At 44.2% G+C, this 21,520-nt stretch overlaps 1 protein-coding gene across 1 annotated transcript in view; it reads left to right on the top strand.

The window, feature by feature from the left end:
- The window catches only part of PTPRG (protein tyrosine phosphatase receptor type G), a 785,024-nt gene that overhangs the window by 663,854 nt on the left and 99,650 nt on the right, over positions 1 to 21,520 (top strand). Inside the window, 1 exon segment of the mRNA XM_020976382.2 lies at positions 14,002 to 14,131. Coding sequence (XP_020832041.1) covers positions 14,002 to 14,131 — 130 coding nt within the window.

Here is a 21,520-nt window from a genome sequence, read left to right on the forward strand (position 1 = left end):
GGATTTGAATTCAGGTCTTTCTGATGACAAATCTGATGTTCTGTCCGTTACTTCAAGATGCCTTTTTAGAAATGAAGTATCACCAAATCTCAGGGACCCTAATGACCGTCTGGCCCGTACTCAGAAATGAATGCCCTCTCTAGTGTGCCTGACAAGTGGTCATCTGGGTGGTGCATAAAGATATCCACACTCTCCCAACGCAGCCCATTCCACTTTGGGGGAACTCCTATTGCGAGGAAATGTGTTTTTCCCCAACATGAAGCTTAAATTCCTTTCTTTGCAACTCAGTGCCTTCTCACCCATAGGTCCTTGAAAGTGTTTGAGACCAAGCTGAACAAGTCTGCTTCCTCTTTCTCATGACTGGGCTTCAGAAACTAAAAATAAGGTCATTATCCTGCCCCTTCAGGCTTCTTTTCAGTATTTACTTTCTCGTTTCTTCAGCAGCACTTGTATGGCGTGGGCTCCAGTGCCCTCTCTTTGCTGATAAACATGGCAGATGGCCCTTAGATCAGGAGACATGGGGAGTGATCAGAGCGCTCGGGATACCATCTCAGACCAACAGAACAGATTGCAGTTAAGGAAATGCGCTGCCTGTGTGGCCATTCTTTCCATTAAGGAGACTGGGCCCCCTTGTATGGCAGTGCCTAACTGGGCAGGCTCTCTGAGGGTCCAGAGGAGCTGAAAGCAGGACCTGATGGCAGCAGGAATGAGAAAAGCCTCTCTTCGGTCCTCTTCTTATTAACTTCTCCTAGGACTGTAATCTTATGCCCATTTCAGTACAGAAGAATGCAAGCCCCTTCAAAGGAGGGATTGTCATGATGTTGTGTTTGTATCCACAGTGCCCAGCATATAGTAGGCTCTTAATTAATGTTTGGTGATTGCGTGCAGCTTGGGTGACCATTCTCATCTGTACAATCCTTCTGAAAAACAGAAAAGCCAAGCTGAAGAGAGAAAGCAGAGGCACTCGTCTGAAAGCTTTCAACTCCTTCTTCAAATTCCTTTCTTTAGCCAAACCCTGTAGAGTGGCTGTGGTCTGTGAATTCATCTTCCAGGCTCAGTGTGTATCCAGTGACTCTGAATTTGCTACATATGAAATGAAATTAAGGGGAGTTAGGTGAGCTGCATTGTCTGGGTAACCTTGTAAGGACTGCCTTTCTTTGGAACTCTCCCTGGATTCGTTTCTCCTGAGCTTTGCGGTCTTTCAAGGGCTCAGGTGTTAATTAGGGAGTCCTTGGCCCCAGAGTTAATGCAGCTGTCTAAGGTGCTGTCCCAGGAAGTAGCCAGCCCATTCCCTGGGCGGTGCTGGACCCCAAGTGTATAGAATACCAAATCACCCTGCAGGTTTCAGCAATGGCCTATCCTGCTTACCTTGAAGGCACCGCTATGAGGTCATATAAGGAGCAATAAAACATGTATTTATGCTACATGGATACAGGGTTTTGACATTATCTTGGTTCATCAGTTGTGGTATAGTAACTCCAGTAGGCCTGTGATCTTAGCATTGCGGGTGTTCCTGCTAGGACTTACAGCCTGAGGTTGCAACCCACAACCCATCCTTGCCTACCTTTCCTGTATAATTCTCACCTGTGTCTTAGCTTTTTCTGCCATCCCCGCTACGTAAGCCAAAGAGCTATTGGTCTATCATTTGAGCTGTGTCTGACTCTTTGTGACCCTGTTTGGGGTTTTCTTGGCAAAGATACTGGAGCAGTTCATCATTTCCTTTTCCAGCTCATTTTACAGATGAGGAAACTGAGACAAAGTTGCATGACTTGCTCAGGGTCACACAGCTAGTAAGTGTCTGAGGCCAGATTTGAACTCAGGTCTTCCTGACTCCAGGCCTGGCACTTTGTCCACCTAGCTGCCCTAAGCTAAATGGACTAGGAGCCATTTTCCATTTTTCTTTGTTTCATGGGAGGCTACTGGTGTTCATTGCCCCCGTTTAGCTGTATACATGGGAAGCACACACAGTCTGTGGCTGGACTGTACTCCAAGCCTCCTCCTGGTGTGGAATCATTGGGTCACAGCTCTAGTGTTAGAAGGGATCTCTGGGGCCACCTAATCCGACCTCCTCATATTTCTCCAACCTCCCTCGTTTTCTGGAGAGGAAAACTCAAGTGGGAGTGAGGTGACTTGCCTAAGGTCACAAGGCAATGAGAGCAGAGGCAGGATTTGAATTCAGATCCTATGCTCACAGATGTTCTTTCCCATGTACCACACTGGCTCTCTGTCTTCCCCAAAGTGAAGAGGCTTTCAGATTCTACTGTATTGGACAGGCCAACGATATGAATGGCATATCTCCTGGCGTCTTTCTGGTTCCAGCTAATACCCCATCCTTCCCTTTCTCATTCCCTCTTAATGCTAGTGCCTCTCTTTGGTGATTAGCACTAAATTATGCTGTTTATTTGTTTGTAACAAGTCACTTGCATGTTTTCCCACCTATTAAACCAAGTTCTGTGGTAGCATGCCTGTGTTTTGCCTTTCTTTGTATCCTCAGAGTACCTGGCACACAGTAGGCGTTTAATAATTGCTTCTTTACTTGACTCTTTTAAACACCTTGATATGAGGATTTATTTTCCATTTAGTCACTTCCAAAAAGTAGAAAATGACCTCTCTTTAAAAAAGGCCCCTGAAGTTATAACCAATAAAAAAGAGTTATAAAATTGGCTAAAATGAGGATGGTTGTGAATGTGGATGGTAAAAGGAGTGAAGAATGGTGAGAAAGCAAGGGAATGATTAAGATGCCTACAATTCTTGTTCCCTGAGTTTCTCTTGCCTCTCAGTCCTTCTTTCTCCCTGTGATTATTTTCAAATGGCCCTTAAAATATGCTGGAGGTGAATCACTTTAAACAAATATGGCGCCGTGATTCGTAATCTCTATAATCTCTACCATGTTTATGTCTTATTTACTTATTTGTACTAAAAGCAAATACATATTAAGGGCTTCCCACTTAATATTCAGTTGCTTAAGCATTATTCTACTCTGAGGAGGAGAAAAAAAAGGCATTCAGTCCAATCTTATAAACTCTTCCCTGCCATTTTAAAGATGTAGTCAATAGAAAAAACTCATTTTCACTCCCTCTGAGATTTCATAATAAGATTTTCAGGTGAGGCTTAAAACCCCATCTTCATTGATTCAGTTCAGTTCAGTTGGCTAGGGAGACATTTATGTTCCAGACACCATCCTAAGTCCTGGGGAGGTGGAGAGAGACAAAAATGAAACAATCCTTGTGCTTTTTCCAGGGGGAAGCTATAAATCAAGAGTTTACAGCCCCACCTCTCATTCTGGAGGTTTGAGGGAAAAAGGTGTCTGAATGGGAGTAAGGTATTCCTTTAGTGTAGCTACAGAAGGGGAGAAGGCCTAATCACACCTGCCCCAACAAGGGAGTGGTCTGTGAATTCATCTTTCAGGCACAGTGTGACCCTGTGAATTTGCTACATATAAAATGGGATTAAGGGGAGTTAGGTGAGCTGTATTGTCTGGGTAACCTTATCAGGACTGCCTTTCTTTGGAACTCTCCCTGGATTCATTTCTTCTGAGCTTTGCAGTCTTTCAGGGTCTCAAGTGTTAATTAGGGAGTCCTTGGTTCTGGAAAGGTAATAGCCCCAGAGTTAATGCAGCTGTCTAAGGTGTTGTCCCAGGAAGTAGCCCAGCCCATACCCTGGCGGTGCTGGATCACAATTAGGTGATCAAGGTGATCCTTTTAGGTAAACTTTACACTTGATGAGAACCTAAACTCCTGAAGAGGCCGATAGAGTTTCTTGCAGGGTGCTGGGGAAGGAAGAGAAGGTGAGAGAGAACGGTGGAATGCTCTAAGTCCATGCTGAGAGAGGAAAGTACACCTGGCAGGAGGCAGCAGAACAGAAGGGAAGGAGGAACAGTTCTCAGGTTTCACCACCTGAAATCTCCAAATGCTGCTGTAATAAAGTAGACTGAGTATTGATTTACCAAATCGGGAAGGGTACTATTTATGGGGCTTGGAATTAAGATGGGACTTTGTAAAAAGCTGTTCCATTTCCCACACCTGTAACTGAAATCAAGATCATGGACTCCTCTTGGAGTAAGAGGAAGTGAGATGGGGTTGAATGCTAAGTGTGTTCTTATTCAAAGCGCATGGATCTAAATGGAAACAAATGGGATGCTGTGAGGCAGCCCAGGATCCATAATGGTGGGACAGAACCACCGTCCTGAATTGGGAGCATCCATCTGCATTTATAAATGACAAACCATCGCTTCTCTGCGCCAGTGGTTTATGAAATGTCGGGGCTGAGGAGGGGGGGAGAGGGAAAGTTTTATGCCCTGATAAAAGCTGCTGCCTTTATTATATGGACGTCTACAGTTTATGGTGATGAGTGGCATTACTTAGGGAGAATAAACACATTTATGTTGCCTACGATTGAGCTAGTGGACAGTCTGCCAAGGCAGCAGATTTATGGGCATAGGAAATGCCTCCCTTCCACTTGTCCTTCTCCCACCCTCTTGAGGGACCCAACTCTTACTCTCTTCCATTCACCAGCTTCTGACCTTTCAGATACACAGCCTTACTTTTGTAATTGAAAATACAGTTATCTTCTTGTCGAAAGGATGAGGCTGCCTTACCCTGGGGTGAGCAGTTTTGTAGAGAGGGTTGGGGTCCATCTGATGGAGGATGCCTGCCTGAAGCATCCACACCACATTGTAATCATTTTTTATTTGCTTCCTACTGGGATGAAATCCAAGCCAGTAAAAGGCAAACAGAATTAATTCAGTGATGACATATGCCACTGAAAACTGTTTTTCTTTTCTCCTCTCTCTCTCTCTGATTCTCTCTTCTCTCTGATTCTCTCCTCCCCCCCGATTCTCTCTCTCTCTCTCTCTGATTCTCTCCTGAGACTCTCTCTGATTCTTTCCTCACTCTCTCTGTCTATGATTCTTTCCTCCTCTCTTTCTCTCTCTGATTTTCTCCTCAATCTCTCTCAGATTCTCTCTCCCCCCTCCCTCTCAGATTCTGTCCCCCCCAATTCTCTCACTCTCTCTCTCCCCCTCCCCCCTCTCCCTCCCTATCCCTCTTTCTGTCTCCCTCTCTCTCTCTCCCTTTCCCTCTGACTCTCTCACTCTCTCATTCTCTCCTCTCTGTCTCTCTGATTCTTTCCTCACTCTCTCTCTCTGATTCTCTTCTCCCTCTCTCTTTCTCTCTCTGATTTGCTCGCGCTCTCTCTCTCTCTCTCTCTCTCTCTCTCTCTCTCTCTCTCTCTCTTAGATTCTCTCTCCCCCCCTTCTCTCAGATTCTCTCCCCCCTCTCTGATTCTCTCTCTTGGTGCTCAGCTTCATTTTTGTCTGTGTGCCCATTGCCCCCACCCCAGGACTTAGGATGGTGCCTGGAACACAAATGCTTACTTATCGAACTGAACTGAAAGTTCTCTTTAAGAGAAAACTGAGAGGAAAAAATAAACAGGAAATAGGCCATTTGGTGAATGTAAGCACAGTGCCATGAGGAGAGCTGTACTCAAGGCCCCCAGCAGGTCTGGCTTTGAATCCCAGCACTGCTGCTCACTTGCCTGCCTGACTTTAGACAAGTTGCTAACTTTCCTGTGCCTCAGTTTCTTTATCTGTAAAATGGGGGTGGGGGGTTGTCCTACCTAGAAGGTTCTATCTAGTTCTAAAGATAATGACTAACATTAATATAACATTTTAAGGTTCACAAAGTATTTTCTACATCCTATCTCATTTGATACAGCATCTCTATGAGGCAGAGTTTATTATTATCATCCCTATTTTACAGATGAGGAAACTAGTGAGTCGGCAAGCATTTATTAAGGACTGACTGTGTGCCTGGCACTGTGTTAAGCACTGAAGATACAGGGGAAGGCGAGAGCACAGACTCTGCCCCCAAGGTGCTCACAGTCTAATAGCAGAGGCCATTTACAAACAGCTGCGCCCATAAGTAGGGGTCCAGTGTTACAGAGTCAGTGAGCCAGTATATATTTATTAAGCATTTGTACTCTGCCAGGCTCTGTGCTAGGCACTGGGGATATAAAGAAAGACAAAAGTGCAGTCCCTGCCCTCAAGAAGCTCATAATCCAATGGGGGAGATGGCATGCAAACAACAAGATACATGCATGATGTAGACAGAGCGTGTAGACATTCATCTCTGTGGAATGGCTGCCATGTAAGGCCTCCTACAGAAGATGGGATTTGAGCTGAGTCATAAAAGAATCTAGGGAAGCCAAGAGGCAAAGGTGAGGAGGGGGAGGGCGTTCTGGGGATGGAAGGGACAGCCAGGAAAGACCCAAAGACAGGAAGTAGAATATTATGTGCAAGGAAACACATAGGCAACCGTCAAGCCAGCCTTCCAAGTCCAGTGCGCCGCCCTGTATAGCTCTGCTTCCATGAAGCTATGCCCTGACCCTAAAAGGACAGAAGACAAGTGTGACATCTGTCCTCCATCATCCACTGGGTTGCCCATGTCCTGCATCCAACAGAATCTGAATCTGCATTCACAGTGTTCTCAATCAGCAAATCCTATCTGCAGGATGAGTGTTTGGGGGTATATCCCTACTTTCTTCCGCATTGTTTGAACTGATCAACAAGGTATAGACCCAGAACCAAAATGGCAGAAGTCAGCATCCATCAGGATAAGGAAAGCATAGACTCCATAGACACCTCCCCCACACACACAATCTGTGGCACAAAGAAGTTACTTGATTTTCAATTAATTGTTTAAATTTCTCAAATGACTGTGGAGTCCTAATGAGCACCTGCTTAAGGAAGCTGTTAGACACCAAACCCTGAGAGCCAGGCAGTTGTATACCTGGGCATGTGGGCTGGCGTTCCCCAAGCCATGTTTTCCACTTTAATTCTGAATATTCTTTAGATGCCCTGTGAGCTAGTTATCCATTGGGTTGGGACACTGCCCTGATCTAATAGATAAGGGGGCTAGTCCATCTCTGGTCAGAACAGCCTGGAGAGAATAGAGATCCCAGTGAGCAGAAGCTAGATCAGCAGATTTGGCCTATGTTGTTCTTAATATGAAGACCTTCATGACGTTCAAGTCACACTAGCTGGCTGTTCAGGACCTTTGTGAGTCTGCAGTTCTGTGGTTCTGAGATTCTGATTTGGAAAAGACCAGAGGAGTGAATTGGCTACGCAGCCTTTGTTGAAAGCAACCTGGATTCTCTGGAAGGCAATTGAGTTGGCCACTGAGCCTTTGAATCCAATAACTAGAGCTGTACTTGAACATCACAGTTGACAGGTGGTACGGGAAGTCCTTTCTGCATTCCATTGAAAGCTGCACGGAAAACTTCGAGGACTTTGGGGGAGTTTGAACATATATACATACATATATACATGCATACATATATAGGTGTGCATGTATATGTGTGTTTGTGTGTGTGTGGTGTGTATGCGTATGTGTTTGTGCAAGTTGAGGAAGGGGGTTGGGGGAATCACAAAAAAAGTCCAACTCAGAGCGATTTGGTGTTTTACTGACTATTCAGAATTTGGCTTTTTGTTTTTAGCATCCACAATAATGTAGATTTGTTAACTCCGCAGTTCAGCTCACTGCACCAAGAGAGACTCGTGGTCACTGGTTCGTAGGATTCAGAGCTAGAAGGAACCTTAAAGATCACACAGTAGATGTCAAGGTCTTTAGACATGCTGAATGGCCACCCATAGGGGCCAATGTAGAGAGAAGTCTTATCCAGGTGAAGAAGGCTTGTCTAGACCAAGACTTGACTGGCTGAGCTGCTATGAGGATTAAGTAAGATATTACAAGCCTAAAAGCTTGGTATAAATATCAGGAATTTTAAAGGTGTCCTGTTAGAAGAAAAAGACACGATGTTCACTATGCCCCCTGTTAGGAAACAGTATGTTGCATAGTAGGAACAGCCTTTGAGTCAGGAAATTCAAGGTTCAAGTCCTGGGTTTGACATTTGATGCATATTAGCTATGTGACCTTAGCCTCCCAGGCAGCTCGTTAAGATTCTTAAGTTACAGACAAGTTGTTGATCTGCAGCTGTAGAAGGTTTTCCACATTGGGATTGCCTACAGCAAGAAAATCATGAGTCCAGCTTCCCTCTCGTCACCCCACTTCCAATGCTGCTATGTGTCAGAAACCAACAGCACTCGTTCACTCAAATAATTTAATTCAATAAACTTTAATTAGGCATACAGTGTGTTCAAGGCATTGGGGATACAAAGGCAAAACAAGGAAAAGTTCTTGTCCATAGGGAACATACAGTTAATCAGCCTGATGATGAGAGGTGATAGGGAATAAAGATGGCGTCAGGATCAGAGCACCCATGCTCAGGGCTCTGTGTGTTCACCAGATGACTTGACTTCCCCTATAAGCAATCATTCCTGTGAAAGCAAGGTTTGGGAGTCAGAAAATCTGTCTTGGGAACCTCGTTCACTGCCTATGTCCTCGGGCAACTCATTCAAATTTTCTGGGCCTCAGCTACCCTCATTTGTGAAATAAAGGAATTAGCTTCAGGGACCTCCAAGTGTGGGATGTATGGAATGTCCAGGGAGGACTAGCACCTCTGGTGTGAAGGCTTGCCAAGCCCTTTTCAGGGCTGCTTATCAACCTTTCATGTCCAACCTTCACCCAACTTACATCTGTGGCTCCAAAAAGCAGCCACACCCTGATCAAACTGTCTCAGCAGATGGATGGGTTAAACTAGGTTGAGGGCAGCTGACAAGTCTCAAGTCCATCATGAGTTAGGGGGATGTCTACCCCAAGCATGTGAAGACTTCCCCTGGTGGAATGAGCAGATGAGAACAGTTTGTACCAATGGCCATGAAGACGGTTGAGGCCTGCGATGAGGAGCGCTTAGAGCTTGGTCAGACGTTGAAGCTGCCAAGGCTTCCCGGTCCATCTCCAGTGCTGACTTTTGTCCTGCCAATGGACTTCAGTGACTCTGGAAAAGAGTGAAGCTGTGACTTTGTGCAACTCTGCCTCACTGAAGTCCAGTTCGTGGGCAAGTCAAGACATCACCCATGATGTCCTTAGTCCTCTTTGAAGGATAAACAACAAGTCTGTGACCCTGTAAACATCACACAAATAAGAGAGGCCACTGCCTGACTTTTTTCCATCCCATCAAATATACTTTTGACTGAATGCATGGAAATGAATGTGAGCAGAGTGTGCTCCCATGAGTTATTTTTCCCAAACCTTCCCAAACATTTTCCCAAATGCTCTCTTTGTGCTGGAAACAATATAATAAAGTATTCATGTCTGCACTTGAAATAAGCTTTGCCAGGTCTCCAGTGTTCATGGTCAAATGCCACCTTCTCCAAGAAGCCCATCTGTTAATCTTTCTCCCTAGTCAAGCCAGAAGTGAACTTTCCTGCCTCAGTTGTCCCAAAACTTTGTACATCTCTTATATACAGATTACTTTCTAACTCATGTGAACACTTGTTTGTGGAAGTTACTTGAAGACAAGAACTGATTCACTTCTTATATTTCCTGTGGCCCCTACTAGATTATCTCGCATATAGCAAGTGTGGACTTTGCAGTGTCAGCTAGGTTACACACTGGGTAGAGTAATGGACTTGGAAACAGAAAGTCATGAGTTCAAATTCTGCCCAAGATACTCACTGGTTGTGTGATGCTGGGCAAGTCATTTAACTTTTCTAGGCCTCAGTTCCTTTTTCTGTAAAATGAGGGGATCAGACTCCATGGCCTCTGAAGTAGGTCCCTTTCAGTTATAAATCAGAAAGCCTTTGGCTTTCTAATCACAGGAGTAGCTGAAGATTTTTGCTTTCATATACCTTTTTACAACTCATTTGGATAGATGTAATTTTAAAACACACCTATTTCCCTTCTTTATTAAAATAAAGGACATAGTTAGGCTGTGTTCACATTAATGAGTATCCTATGTTGTAAATCTTTTTTTTTAGTATTTTTTTTGTAATTCACTTCATAATGTCTGGGTTGTCATTTCTTTTATTAAAATTTTTTATTACAATTATTTTACTTATATTTATTTCATTACATTTATTACATCTTAAATTTATTTATACAAGAGTATAATAAATTTATTTATTTATTTGTTTTCAGCATTCACTTCCATGAGATTTTGAGTTCTAAATGTCCTACCCCTCCTCCTTCCCCCTTCCTACTTTCTCTTTCTCCCGTCCCCAAGATAGCGTGAAGTCTGATATAAGCTCTACATATCTATGTTATAAGTTTCATGATGGCCTCCAAGGCAGGGCCTCTAGGGGCCTGTCTGTCCCTATCCTGTCTACCCTGTCTCCAGACCTCAGGCTTTGCTGTTTTAGTCTAAATCTCCCTTATTTTTCTGTCTCTTTTGCTATCACTCTTCATTCCTGTCACTCACTATGCCCGCCCCTTTCTCCCTTTCTTATTTTCTGTTGCTTATCTGCTGTGATTGGGAGAAGAAAAAAAATCAGGTCATTAAACCTGTTAAAGTTGTGTGTAAAATGTGAGTAAAACAGGCTCTGAGTGAGGGTGAAAGGACTGTATGAGTGAAGCTCTAATATATGGACTGGGCTGCTCAGGGGGCTCTCCCTTATTTTTTTTTAAATTTCTAAGTCATTTCCCAATTTTTAGCTGTCCTATCATCATGTTCACCTAGATCCTATCTTACTTCTGGTTAGGTGAGGTAAGCTGTTGTTGGGACTTGGCACATTCTCTTGACAAATATAGACTGTTATATAGAAACAGACTGTTCTGTTCACGCTATAATGTAGACCATATTACAAGTGTGCCACTTTGAAAACAGAGATAGTCCCCTGAAACAGTACCAGTTCCTCTAGCTGCCCGGCCTTCCTTCCTCTCCACAGTGGAGCATCTGTGGGACCTGGCCCTGGAAGGCCTTCTGGAGAATAACTCAAGTCCAGGTGAGATTATTCTGGCCCTTGTGGTCCTCCAGCAGAAGGCATCGCCTGGTCCCAAGGAATGCTTGAGGGAGTGGTTGTGAGATCTTAGAACAGTCCGGCCCTCTTTCAGAGCTTAGAGTGGGGCTGAGGCCTCAGTTTCCATACCTTTTCCCAATCCCAAGCCATAAAGTATGTGACTCAAATCTGACGTTGCAGAAGAGGCCACCCTGACCAAGGCACTGAGTGCATGTAAGTTGGACCCATGAGTCATAGTTGGATTTTTTATTGGGCCTCTATTCTCTTTTACAAGATGAGCCATAAAGAGTTTCCTGGTTTACCCCTCCCCCCCAACACATCCCAGACCCAGTCATGACTTGTTGGGCTCCAAGAAGGGTGGCCTGGCCAGGAAACCCAAAGGGAGAGAAGACAGGGCTGGCCTCTGTCATTGCTCCTCTTCTGTTTCCTTAGGGCTTGGCAATGGGCTTGGATCATTGAGCTTTGGGGGCAGTTAAATGTGGACCTTCTAATCCTAAATATCTGCTACTAACTGGTCGTGTGACCTTATATAAACCCTTTGCCTCAGTTTTCTCATCCAGAAAATGGGGACAATTTCAAACCCACTTTTCTCATGTGAGCTGCAGGAGGGAAGAAATAGAATGTTGTGATAGCATTTTGCAACTTGAGCTAGTATCAAGAAGGAAAGTCAAATAAGTATTATTTATTATCTATGTTGAACGAAACTGGGGGTCAGCTAGGTGTTGCAGTGGATAGAGCATTGGTTTTGGAATCAGGAAGATCATCTTCATGAGTTCAACTCTGGCCTCAGATGCTTCCTAACTCATTGACCCTGGGTTAACTTAACGCTTAACCCTGGTTTGCCTCAGTTTCCTCATCTGTCAAATAAGCTGGAGAAAGAAATGGCAAATCACTCCGGTATCTTTGTAAAGAAAACCACAAGCAGGGCTACAAAGAGCCTGATACGAGTGAAATGACCAAACATCAGCATGAATGAAATAATCACTGCTCAAAAGGAACTTTCATTCTGATGCGGAAGGACAACACACATACACATCTAAGTACAAGTTTTCACAGTGTAAATATCACAGTAGACAGTGGAAATTCGATCATTGGCTTTGGAGTCAGAGAACCTGAATTCAAATCCTCCTTCTGAAACTTACCAATTTAGACAAATCACTTAAACTTTCTGGCCCTGTTTCCTCATCTGTTCAATGAGTGGGTGTGACTAGGTAATATCTGAAGGCATTGGCCTTTGAACCTATGTACTGGTGTGCACTGGGACAAGTCATGTAGCCTGCCCTGTAAAATGGGAGCTCTTCCAGATAGCCATCCCCGATGGGATCAGCTGTCAGCCCTAGGCTGACAATCGTCCATTCCTGGCTCAACTCATATTTACTGGCCTGGCCGTCTCCAGCTGATTAGTCCCTGTTCCAGCCAGCCTCCTAACGGGCCCTACCTCCCCTAGCTGAATGCTGGCCTAGTTTTGGGAAAGCAGACAGAATCCTCACTGAGTGTGCATCAGTCTGCAGCCCTGCTCTCAACAAAAACAAAGACAAAACAGCTTCTCACCTCCAGGCACAGTTACCCTTTGATTCTGTGCTCCCCCCGCCGCCTCCACACACCCCATTACATTCGGCCCCCCTGAAAGTGCAGAACCGACATGATGTAACGTAGCAAGGAGCTGGGACACTGACAGCTGTGGACTCCCAGTGCCTCTGTTTTGTAGACATGGGCTAACCAGATCATGTGGCAAAGATATATAGGGCAAGAGCCACATCGGCTCAGAACGAGTCCTTGGTTTGCGTCTATTAAAAACCTAGATGATGGAACTAAGCCTTCCCTAGCAACGCTTTTCAGTGAGGGAGATTATGCCTTGTTCTCCTGCCTCAGGTACAGACTACAGCTTATGCTTCGGGGATCTAAGACCTCACATCGTTTTCTCAGGGAATCGTAAGCTCGTATTAAGCACCTGCTAAGTGCCAAGTGCTGGGAATATAGAGAAGGGCAAAAGACAGTGCCTGCCCTTGAGGGGCCCATAAATGTATATAGTGAGGGGAAAACACACAAACGTTATGTACAAACAAGCTAGAGACAGGTGCCTGAAGAATTTTACCTACACACACTTATGCAGAGTTAAATAAAATGTTTTGAATGATCACCCTGGTACCAAAGCTTGGCATCAGGGTCGACGTCTACAAATCTCTTTTGCAAAAAGGGTGTTTGGTCTGTCTGGCCTTCAGTCCGTGGGGGTGACGCTTACAGAGCACAGCTTATGTAAGAAGCAGTGTTTTGGTTCTGACTAAGGAGGAAATGGTGACAGCTGCACTTTGTGCGATCCCTGGGCTCGCCAGGACAGGCAGCACGGCGTACACTGGGCGTGTGGATTGGGACGCTTCGGTCCCTCCCCTCACAAAAGTGGAGCAGAACTCGGTGCCTGGCGCTGCGCTAACCCCTTCTCTGTTCTCTCTGCATCACTCCCTCTTTCTTGTTCCCTCCGGTTTGGTTTTTTCTGTCCCTCTCTCCCTCTTTTTTCTTCTTTCTCTCCACTTTCCCTTTATTTTCTCTCCTTTTCTTTATCTCCCTCTCCACTTCATTCTCCCTTTCTTCTTCCTTTTTTCCACCTTTTCTGTCCTCCCTCTTTCTTTCCCTCTCTCCTTCATTCTCCGTCCCTCTCTCCTTTTTTTCTCTCCTATCTTTTTCATCCTCCCTCTCTTCTTTCTCTCCCTCTCCCCTTCATTCTCCCTTTCTTTCTCCTCTTTCTCTCTTTTCTCTCCCTTTCTGTTCTCTTTCTTTTGCCTCCCTTTCTCTCCTTCCCTTTTCTCTCTCCCTCTCATTCTCCCTCTCTCTTTTTTCTCTCTTCCTATCTACTCTTCTTTCTCCCTCTCTCTTTCTCACTGTATCTTCCTCCTATTCTCTCTCTCTCTCTCTCTCTCTCTCTCTCTCTCTCTCTCTCTCTCTCTCTCTCTCTCTCTCTCTCTCTCTTTCTCTCTCTCCACCTGTCTGTCTCTCTCTCTCTCTCCATCTGTCTGTCTGTCTCTCCCATCTGTCTGTCTGTCTCTGTCTCTCTCCATCTGTCTGTCTCTCCTTCTCTGCCCCCCTCCCCCATTCTCTCTCCTCCATCTCGCCCCCTGGTTTCTAACTGGACCGATTTCTGTTTGCTGCAGACAAGAACACGTCCAGCATGGTGACACGAGCTTCCCCTGGGAGGATGGACTGGCTCATCCCCCTGATTGTGGTGTCCGCGCTGACCTTTGTGTGCCTCGTTCTTCTAATTGCTGTGCTAGTTTATTGGAGGTGAGTTCATTTCTTTTATATTCAGAACCAATTAGAAGTGTTGGGGGGAGTTTGCCTTCGAGTACCTGCTGACCAGTGAAGGGCTGGGTGGAAGGCCAGGGGCTTCCACTGGGGTGGGGATGACCTCTCAGGTTTTCTTCTTCATTTCCTTCAGAACGTTCCTCTTATCGTAGCTGGAGGGTTTCTGCATTAACTATCTCAGGACAGATCTCGTCCTCCAAGGCAGGGGCTCTTGGTGCTGTGGGCCCTTAAGAAACAGATTTGGAAGCCATACTGGGCCCCAGCTTCACAGTGAGCCAATCAACAGGCAGTGGAAATACAAGTGCAAGGAATAGGACAGTGCCGGCTTTCAGGGAGCTCACGTTTTAACAGGACAGACAGCAAGGTCCTATGTAAATAGATACCATAAATATAAAGATGAGAAGAACAAATGAAAACACAGTTTTAAATACAAGTAGTTTAGGATAACTGCATGATAGCTCCATAAGCTGATGCTCTTAAAAGTACTGATGATAAGGCCTTTCACCTTGACCAGGGGTTCTTAACCTGTAGTCCTTGGATAGATTTCAGGGGGTCCATGAACTTGGATGGTAAAAAATGCATCTTTATTTTCTTTAAACTCTAACTGAAATTTCAGCATTTCCTCCCATTATTTAAAAACGCTATTGGGGAAAAAAAAAAAGAAAGAAAAAAAAACACGATTGGGAGAAAGGATACGTAGGTCCTTTAGTAGATCCAGACTGACTGCCATGGGTCCATGACAGTCATAAAAAGTTAAGAATCCCTGACCTAGATGCTGAGCCATTCATTATGTATTTAAGATACACATCTTAATAGGTTTACAAAGGTTTCACTGAGCCTTTCATGCTAACACAAAAGTGTGATTGTGCCTTGATGATGCCAGAGAATATGTGGGACAAATACTTAACAATAGGAGAAGTAAGGAGAGACAGCTATGGTGTACTGGATAGAGAGCCGACTTCTGGGTCAGTAAGCACTGGCTTCAGGACCCACCTCTGACACATTGTCTGTGGGACCCTGGGCAAGTCACTGGATCTCTGAGTTCCTCACTAAGATTACTTTGCAGGGTAGAGGTCCATCTGCAGTGATAGAGGGAGTTTCCTCACCAGGAGGTCCCCAGACTAATGAAATCCTAAATCTGTTCCACAAAAAAAAAAAAAAAGGAGAAACAGCAACTAGCCATGCATTTGCATGGACGGGACTGGAGGGAGGCAGGGCCAGATTTCCTCGAGTGGTTTCCTCATCCTTGGCCCCTTAAAAGGGAGGGGAGCAGGGGAGGGCACAGAGGTAGCCAGCACTGTTCCAAGGGCTAATACTTTGCTCCTGGGACTTTTTTTGAAAGGGGTTGGGGGTCGCCAAAATTACCTTGCCTTTTCTGAAGTACATGTAGATCATTAGTGAAAGAATTTTTAGGAAAGGTTCCAAGAGTCAATTATAAAAACACACTTTAACAGGATAGGTTTAAGGCAACCTGGTCCTTAAAATTTACTTTTCAGGCACAAAACTTTTTTATTTACAAAACTAGTAATGCTAATAACATAGCAATGAGTATGGAAGAAAAAAAGCAAGACAAATAGATTTGAATTAGCCGAGTCTGAAAAAGTTGGTTGAGAATGAGATCAGCAGGGATCAGAGCTTCCTTTCTGGCCAACACATATATTTTTAAATTAATATTCAGGGGTGAAGGTGGACATTGGAAGCACAGGGAATTGGTAAGTCAAGAAGCAACCCCTCTTACCCTTTGACAGAGCAGTTTTGACAATACAGTGGCAGAACTGGCCTGCTTATCTTGTAGACACTTAGAATGGATGATTTGTGAACAAACCTGCCCTAAATAGAACACGCACCAAGGCCAGGCCAGATAGCAGCCTGGCCAGTTATTGCCTGAAATTGAAACAGAGACACTGAGTGACTTTGGCGTGTCATAGAGACAGAACTCATGTTTTGCAAGTGTTGGTTAACATTTCATAGATATGGTGGCTTCACAATCGACGTCACTATGGAATTGTTTTGAAAGCTGGGCATTTGTATCATTTGTGTCTTGCCCCTCCCAACAAGGGCTTAATCTTTCAGTCTTTGCTTTTGTTGTTCTTTAGTCATTTTCGTTGTGCCCAGTTCTCCATGACCCCATTTAAGGTTTTCTTGGCAAAGATAGCACCATTTTTTTTGCTATTTCCCTCTCTAACTCATTTTACAGATGAGGAAACTGAGACAACCAAGGTTAAGTGACTTGCCCCAGGTCACACAGCTAGTAAGTATATGAGGCCAGATTTGAACTCAGGAAGATGAATCTTCCTGACTCCAGGCCAGACGCTCTATCTACTACACCACCTAGTTGTCCCTAATCTTTGCATCTGACTTTCTGTAACTCAGTTATTTGTAATCTAAGGGAGAGAAGTAGTTGGCGACCAGCCTTAAATCTGCCTCCTTCCATCTTCTGCTCATTCTCTTAGTTCTGCCATCTGAGCCCTCATAGAGCCAGTCCAAGTCTTTTTCTCCAAGACAGCCCTCAGAATACTTAAAGATGGTCGTCATCCCCCATACCCCTTAAGCCTTCTGCGATAAACATCCATGGTTCCTTCAACCCACCATCATCTGGCAGGCCTTTCCTGCTCTTTGTTGTCTTCCTCTGGACATTCTCCAACTGATGAGTATTCTTCCTAAAACATAGAGCCCAAAATGGCACATGGTACTTTAGATATGGTGTCGTCACAGAGGAGTATGGCGAGACTAACCACTCCCTGGTCCTGGACACCATGCTTCTCATAAGACTGTGGGTCTGCCACAATATGCTGGATTTATACAGAATTCTCAGCCCACTTAAACCTCTAGATCATCTTCTGATAAACTTCTGCCTAATGAAGGGCTATAGGTTCAGAGATTGAAGAATTCTAAGATCAGAGATCTAGGCTGGGAAGGAACATTAGAGTCCAGTTAGTCCAGCCCCCTTCATTAATAGCTAGAGAAATTACCTACAAGGAGATTACATAATTTTCCTAAGGTCTAACAGGTAGGGGCAGGATTTGTACCCAGATATTTTGACTCCAGAGCCAGTAAGTACAGCGCAGAACTTTCCCGCGAACTCCCCCTTATTGTATTTGTGAAGTCAGTTTTCTTAACTCAAGTGTAAGACTTTTATATTTATTCCAATTAAATTTCATCTTCAACCCAACTTTCTACTCTGTCAGGATCATTTTAGATCCTCACTTTATTGAACCTCACTAACCATCCTGCTCAGCTTTATGTCATCCTTAAATTTCATATGCCTCTGATCTATGCCTTTGTTCAAGTTATTGACAGAAATGTTAGCAAGTGCAAATCCTTGGAGCATTCCACTGGGGACCTCCTTCCACGCTGGCATCTAACCACTAATGATGACTCTTGCAGGCTAGTCACTGAACCATCTCCTTCAGCTGGGAGTTACCACTTGCCACTGCTTGCCACTTCTTTCTCTGACCTTTCCCAGACGATATCTCTCCTGACCAAATGTGGACCCACGTTATCATTCTTTCAAGTGAGAGTAGATCCCCCTTCCCTAGAGCAGTAGTGGGGGCAAAGGGATGTAGATAGATAGGAGGGGGGGAGGGAGAGAGGGAGGGGGGGAGAGAGAGAGGGAGAGAGAGAGAGAGAGAGAGAGAGAGAGAGAGAGAGAGAGAGAGAGAGAGAGAGAGAGAGAGAGAGAGAGAGAGAGAGAGAGAGAGAGAGAGAGAGAGAGAGAGAGAGAGAGAGAGAGAGAGAGAGAGAGAGAGAGAGAGAGAGAGAGATGGATGGATGGATAGATAGATGGGAAGTTAAATCAATAGATCCAGTGCATTTTATTTTACACATTTGTAAACATAATTCTCAGAAGGAGTCCCTAGACATCACCAGACTGCCAAGATGCACAAAAAAAATTAGGAACCCCGATCTACAGGGACTATTTCGCCCCTCTATAAGAACCAGATTATCTGGTGTTCTTTAGGTCCTTTCTCTGTTGGGTCCCACTCTTCTCTCAGTGCCTCTGCCTCCTCAGACCCTTTTTTCTTTTAATTTTGAAGGCTTTCTGCTGATTTCCATAAAGAACACTTCACCGGGCTCAAATTCCTTAAGAGTCTGGCCTGTTTGTCGATACAGGAGTCATTAAGTAGCTCGGATTCTTAAAATCTTACCCACCTCCACTGGTGTTTTAATAAACCTTTTCTCTGCCTGGGAAAAGAGAGGGGATAGGGGGACAGCTAGGTGGCACAGTGGATAGAGCACCAGCCCTGGAATCAGGAGGACCTGAGTTCAAGTCCACCCTCAGACACTTGATACTTACTAGCTGTGTGACCCTTGGCAAGTCATTTAACCTCATTGCCTAGTGAAAAACAAAAAAAAAAAGAAAAAGAAAAACACTTCACCCTTCCTTATAATTTGGGGAGTAAAAAGGCCTCACTCAGTCCCCTTTGCCTTCTCTCCTAAAGGAGAGAGCAGCCCATATCACAGGCCCAGGTAGAGCAGTTCTTCTGCCTACCAGAGAAGAACTCGATGCTGGCATTGGTCACGCACACCCTGGGGAAGCCCTGTTTCCAAACGCCAACAGGGGAAAAAAGGCATTGTTTCCATTTGAGCTATTCCCATCTTCTGTCACCTGTCACCATCATCTGTCCTGGAGGTCAGGACAGATAGGAAGTCTATCCTTCGTGCACAGAAAAGCTGTTGAAGTTTAAGAGATCCTGAGCAAGCATAAGAGAGTTTGAGCTGCTGGGCATTAACCACCCTCTCTGGCCAAGAGGGCGACAACATCATGGTCTTGCTGCTGGGGTTGGGAGACTCAGTTCAACAGCTAAAGGGCTGTTGGAGCCAGGAAGCCAAAGGAAGCATCTGGGGTTCTTGAAGACAGTTACTGGGGGCAGGAGGTGGAGAATGTCGTGGAATCAAAATGAGGAAAGGGATAACGCCTTTATTTCCATGGCAAAAGTAAATGTCCTAAAAAGTGCCAACAGATTTTTTTTCCATTCCCATTACTGTAATGACTATTTCAAAACCAAAGTAAAGATACTATTATGTCACAGTAAGCTGGTGGCAAAAGCAGTCGTGTTTGGTCAAGGAGCTCTCTTGGAAACAGAGCCAACCTCCCATGCCAGTTTTTTGGATTGGAATTCCCTTCCTACAGCTCACTATGATTAATACAACATTGGGAAGGCTACTCTAAGTGTGCCACAGAATAGAAAGAAAAATAGGCCTTTGGGGCTGAGGTTACTTTTACCAAGGGTTCATAGGCCTCTTATGGACTGAGGGCAATGGAGACAAACAGGTGTCGCTTCCAGAACCTGCACTGACCTTACTGTGAGAAGGGCCCATAGCATAAACACAATTGACCTGGCAATGTGGCCCTCCCTAGAATAAAACAGATGGTTTTCTTTTACTGATAGGTTAAAGCCCCAATTACTTTGAACTTGAGCCTGCTTCCAAATGACTTGCACATAGGAACTCTTTCAGCTTTGGTTAAAAACAGTAAGGTAGATGTGTTTAAGGAAATGAGCTTGGCAATCTCTACACCTCTCTGTGTCTCAGATTCTTCTTCTGTAAAATGGGTCTATTAACAGTGGCTACGTCATAGTGCTATTGTGAGGATCAAGAGATGTAATGACAGGCAAAGAAAATACATGCAAAATTGTTCAATACAAGGTAACTTGGAAGAGTACTAACAGACGGGGATCAGGAAAGGTCTTATTTAGAAGGCAGTGATTGATCTGCATTCTGAAGGAAAAGACAGGCTCTATCAAGTGGAGGTGTGGCAGGGATGCATTGTGGGCATGGGGATAGCCAGTCCTTGGAGATAGGAAACAGAGTGCTGTGCATGAGGTACAGAGAGAAGGTCCGTGTGTCAGGATTGTCCAAAGGCCAGGGAGGGCATCAGTAGTAATGCCCAGTGAGGCTGAAAAGACAGGAGAGGGCAGTTTCAGTTAAGTGACAAGGTGAAAAACCAGATCGCAAAGTGAATGAGATGAGAAGGGAGTGGAGGAGGTGAATGCAGAAAACATTTTCTTTTTAAAAAATTATAAATTTATTATCATCATTTCTAAATTTTGGATTCTAAATTCTCTCCCTCCTACCTCTCCCCACCTACTGAGAAGGTGAGCAAAGTGATATCAGTTTTATATGTGACATCTTGGAAAGCATATTTCCATATTAGCTACATCATCAGAAAAAGCAAGAAAAATAAACAAAGCAAGAAAATTAAAGTTCTGTTTCGCTCAGAGTTCCTCAGTTCTCTCTCTGGAGGCAGATAGCATTTTTTCATCATGAGTCCTTTGGAATTGTTTTGGATCATTGTATTGATCAGAGTAGCCAAGTCTTTCAGAGTTGATCATCATTACAACACTACTATCACTGCGTACGATGATCTCCCAGTTCTTCTCACTTTACTTTGCACCAGTTCGTAGAAGTGTTGCCATGTTTGGTTTTTTTTCTGAAACCTCTCCCCTTGTCATTTCTTATAGCATAATCATGTTCCATCACAATCACATGCCACAGCTTGTTCAGCCATTCCCCAATTGATGGGCATCCCGTCAACTTCCAGTTCTTTGCCAGCACAAAAAGAGCTACTGTAAATATTTTTTATACATTTAGATGTTTCTTTTTCTTTGATCTGTTTGGGGTACAGAACCTAGTAGTGGTATTGCTGGGTGAAAGGGTATGCACAGTTTTCTAGCCCTTGGGCATGGTTCGAATTGTTCTCTACAATGACTGAACCAGTTCGCAACTCCATCAACAGTTTATTAGTATACCTATTTTCCTTCCTCCCCTCCAGCACTTGTCATTTCTGATATGTGTAAAAGGGCACCTTTTTTGTTTTAATTTGCATTTCTCTAATCAATAGTGATTTAGATCATTTTTAGATTTCTATGCAATAGCTTTGATTTCTTCTTCTGAAAACCACTTGTATATGTCCTTTGACCATTTATCACTTGGGGAATGGCTCTAATTGTTTTAAATTTGACTCATTTCCCTATATATTTGAGCAATTAGGCCTTTATCAGAGAAATTTTCCCTTAACACTTTTGATATTACTTCACTGTCTATGGTACTGATTAGCAAAATATAGTTTCCTTGGTTATCTCATTTAAGTAGGTCTGTTTTTTTCTCTAGCTTTGTCTGAGATCATGATTGCCACCCCTGCCTTTTTGTCTTCATCTGAAGCACACTGGAGTGTGCTCCAGCCCTTTAACTCTGTGTGTGTCTTTCTTGTAAACAACATATTGTTAGATTCTGGTTTCTAATACATTCCACTGCTACTTCTGTTTTATGAGTTCATCCCATTCACATTTATAGTTATGATTACTAACTGTGTAATTCTCTCTGTCCTATTTCTCTCTCTCTCTCTCTCTCTCTCTCTCTCTCTCT

This window comes from Phascolarctos cinereus, unplaced genomic scaffold (assembly GCF_003287225.1).
Source record: "Phascolarctos cinereus isolate Bilbo 61053 unplaced genomic scaffold, phaCin_HiC Scaffold_4;HRSCAF=312, whole genome shotgun sequence".
Taxonomy (NCBI): domain Eukaryota; kingdom Metazoa; phylum Chordata; class Mammalia; order Diprotodontia; family Phascolarctidae; genus Phascolarctos; species Phascolarctos cinereus.